The following is a 3,575-nucleotide window of genomic DNA, read 5'->3' on the forward strand; positions in this document are numbered from 1 at the left end:
ACGACTGATACATTCCAGTGAGTTTTTGGAATAAGACTTATATTCAGGACGAAATAGAAGTTTTTCAACCGGTATAGAAGATTGATAAATATGTGTATTTTGAAATGCTGTTATAACCATAATTCCTAATTCCAACCGAAAACTATTTCTGGCATACAATGATCCAAATTACATGTGTAGCCAGGAGACATGATTCCAAGGCAACAGGAACTCAGTCGTGACAGGTAAAATACATACCGATAAGCTACTAGAGCTAATATCTAGGATCTAGTTTCTTTCTGTATCGGTGTTTGAGTCGTTTTCAGAAAGGGAATTACATGCGTAACGATTACCAAACCTTCCCAAAGATAGAGCGTTGTTGCATCCGAGCTTGCGAGATTGCCAAGCATTTTGTAGGCAACGCGCAAGTTTCTACTATTCCAATGACAGACTGCACCCTTTTCTAGTAAAGTGAAATGTGAACGTTCATTATTTTCGTTGGTATCACCAGCTAGGTACCGTGTACACAGTTAAGTGAACAGTGTTCATGCCCCTAAAGCGAAAGTTGATTGATTCATGTAGATAGATGTGTATTCCAGGTCGTGGTCCAATGCCCCTGAATCCATACGGCGGGAGCCGCAGCTTAGCAAGATTACGTACAACATGTCTTTGCTTATTCTGGCTGAAGGATATGTCCCGACACGGACAAAGGAAGTCACTGTCATAGTGTGTTTGCAATTTAAAATTCCACTTTTACATACGTAGAGAAGTCCAGGGCACAACTTGCGCGAAAGAAGGCTAGCTGGAAAAAGGTATGGTTTCCTAAGTAGCGTCGCACCAGTGAGGCATCGTCTCTGGTGAATCATCAGCGATCAACTCCGTGATATTTTTTCGCCCATCTCCGATGGAGGGTCTGTTACGTTTAAGTGAAACAGGTGCAGGCGTGTTTCATGAGCCTGACAGGATGCAGAGTTGAAGCACTTTAGCTGTGCGTTATCCGAGTGTTATTCCGTCATAGCTGACCGGCGCGAGTAAGGTGCAACCGAGGGGTTGACCAAGAGCGATAGATCTATATCATGCCGTGATGCTAGTTCTGCAACATCGATGTACGAGCGCAGTCGGTTCACCACTCTAGACGGGCGTTCGGAAAGTTCCTTGTACGTCCAGCCATACGCTAAGAAACCCTGAAGAATCAATGCTGTTGCCACCTTGTCCAGTGAGCAGCCTTTCTCCAGGATTTCAGGCCGCTGCAACCTGAGATATTCCAATAGAAGAGAGACATCTCCCTTACTTAGTTTTCTTTCCCACCTGTTTCAATCTAGTCAGTTTCTTGCAAATGTCTGGAAGGCGTACAACACACTTACACTGTGTTTATCTGGCTACCAAGCATGAGCAATAGCCCCGGGCCGGCATCCATCAGAATTTGCATGTACCTTGGCCAGCCCTACGATCGGCTTTTACAGCGTCTATGGAGGCTGATATGCTTGCTGCCTGCAAAGACAAAGCGGCAGACTTTCTGCCACGGCCACGGGATAAGCGGAGGAGGTCAGAGGTCGCCAACTGTTCAAGATCATGATCCAAGAATATGTGAAAGAGGCGACTTTACAATCATAATCATCGCGGCCACGCTTCACCCGAAGAAAAACCATGAAACAGTCTCTGAAAGCGAGCGACTGGACTTGTACCAACGCCGGAGAAAATCCTTTCCCGAGTGGACCAAAGATTCGCGTATGTTGCTCCATCGAGTTCCATGGCATTGATTAAACCCTGGAGCGCCGGGCAGAATGAGTTGCCCTTGAGTTTCGAGATCCCAATCTGGCCCGAAGAAAGCCGCCGCATTCGTATGGTTCTCCAGAGGAGCATAGGCCGCATCGGTAGAGCCGGTCTCAACCACCCCGTCTGGCTGGGAGGAAACGGATGGAGACAGTTCAGAAGCAACCAGCGAGAAGTTGGGTGTCTCCGATTCCTCTGGAGTGGAAGGGAAACAAGTCCTCTGTTCCAGATTAATCACAACAGGGCTTGATGCAGCTTCAGCTATGAAGGGGTGATATCAAGCGAAAAAACTTGTTGACAAGATTCCATAGACCTTTCTACTTCCAAGGCCATGGTAGCTGCCCCTTCCTGATATGATGGCGAGTCGAAGAGGATCCGTCGTTCGGTTTCTGTGCATTGGAACACAAAGCCGCGAAAGCACCCAAGTAGACCCTTATAACGACACTCAGATATAGGAAATAATATAACAGGGTGCCATACTGACCGGTGAGTTGACAATAAGAGACGGAGGAATTGTCCGGAGCATCCAGGCTATAAGTTGTTCGTTGGTTTCGTAATCCATCAGAATTGGGGACCTGCTAAGCCGTACAAATCAAACTCAGGGGCGAAAAAATTCCGGGAGAGATAGCCAGAGTCACAATGTCGGCATTATATTGTTCTTGGATTGAATTATTGGCACAACTTTCAGAGACAACGACACCAAGTGAGAGGGGACAATTCCGGCCGATTTAACGAAGAACAAAGGGGTACTTATTCCCCCACCGCATCCCTTTATTCCATATCAATGTGAAACTTATATAAATGCACATGTGGAGTTGCAGCTTTGGCTGGAGCTCACAGGTTGCGTTGTTTAGATTAAAATCCTGGTATTCAAACATTCCCGCTACATTCGGTGGGATCAAGCCAAGTGGAGTTCTTGCATAGAGTTTCCAGTACTTCGCCCGGCTGACTGCAGAAAACGCAGAATTTACGAGTCAAAAGACCTGAATATTGTCCATAGTTGTCAAAGAATGACTAAAGTGGGACGAAATACTTAAAGACAACAGCAGAAATGCTTCGAGGGTAGCGAGCGACGTGTGGGAAGAAAAGGGGCAAAAAGACAGGAACGAAAAATGGGGCTGAGAAACTCCATTTATCTCTGAAGGAGTAGCGGTCAATGGCACGGAGGGCAGTGTGGGTAGACTTGGGCGGCAGACAGAGTTGAGAGTGCTGAGAGTCTACAGTGTAGGAAGGACTCGAGAGGCCAGGGATCGCCGGTCACTCGGCCCGCAGCACTGCCGTTTACCAAAAGCTTAATTTTCCAAATGAGCTTTTCTCTTTTTCTTCCGTGTACGTGATTCCCCAGTGGCGCTGTTAGACTTTACATGCCCAAGACCGCCGCACGACAGGGAATACCATATGGTATTCGATAGAATCATTACCATTTTAGCTGTATTTATTTGTAATTCTATTAACGTTGAGCTGAAACTCTAAGTTAACTATTCTCATTGATGACTTGGGAATAACTCGGGCCTGTTTTGAAGCGAGATTCATAGAAATGTACTGTTCCTCGGTATGACGCCACGAATTCCGGACCGCAGTTTCTAGATGCCAATCCAGTGCTAGATGATGCTAATGGTCTGGGCCAGTAGTCGATTACCTCCTCTAGTCTCTGCCTGATGAGGTCGAACGTTTTCGGATCTGCTCGATAATTGTCATACTGAGTTCTTCCTCGACGTGATCAGCATAATTTCAACAAGTCTTCTTTGCACACTCCCACTATTACTATCGCTAGCGCAGCATGCGAGGCATTGAGTAGAGATATTTACTGCACCAAAGCTCTT

At 46.4% G+C, this 3,575-nt stretch overlaps 1 protein-coding gene across 1 annotated transcript; it reads right to left on the bottom strand.

Annotated features, from left to right (window-relative positions):
• Window positions 1–983: 983 nt before the first annotated feature.
• N7446_014097 (uncharacterized protein) lies at window positions 984–1,396 on the bottom strand (the record flags this gene model as incomplete). The annotated part of the gene is made up of 2 exons (XM_058522836.1): window positions 984–1,233; window positions 1,344–1,396. The coding sequence occupies 2 exons, from the start codon at window positions 1,394–1,396 to the stop codon at window positions 984–986; spliced, it is 303 nt and encodes a 100-aa protein (XP_058364929.1).
• Window positions 1,397–3,575: the final 2,179 nt, after the last annotated feature.

This window comes from Penicillium canescens, assembly GCF_028828765.1.
Source record: "Penicillium canescens strain IBT 15451 chromosome Unknown utg000012l_segment0_segment0, whole genome shotgun sequence".
In the NCBI taxonomy this organism is placed as follows: domain Eukaryota; kingdom Fungi; phylum Ascomycota; class Eurotiomycetes; order Eurotiales; family Aspergillaceae; genus Penicillium; species Penicillium canescens.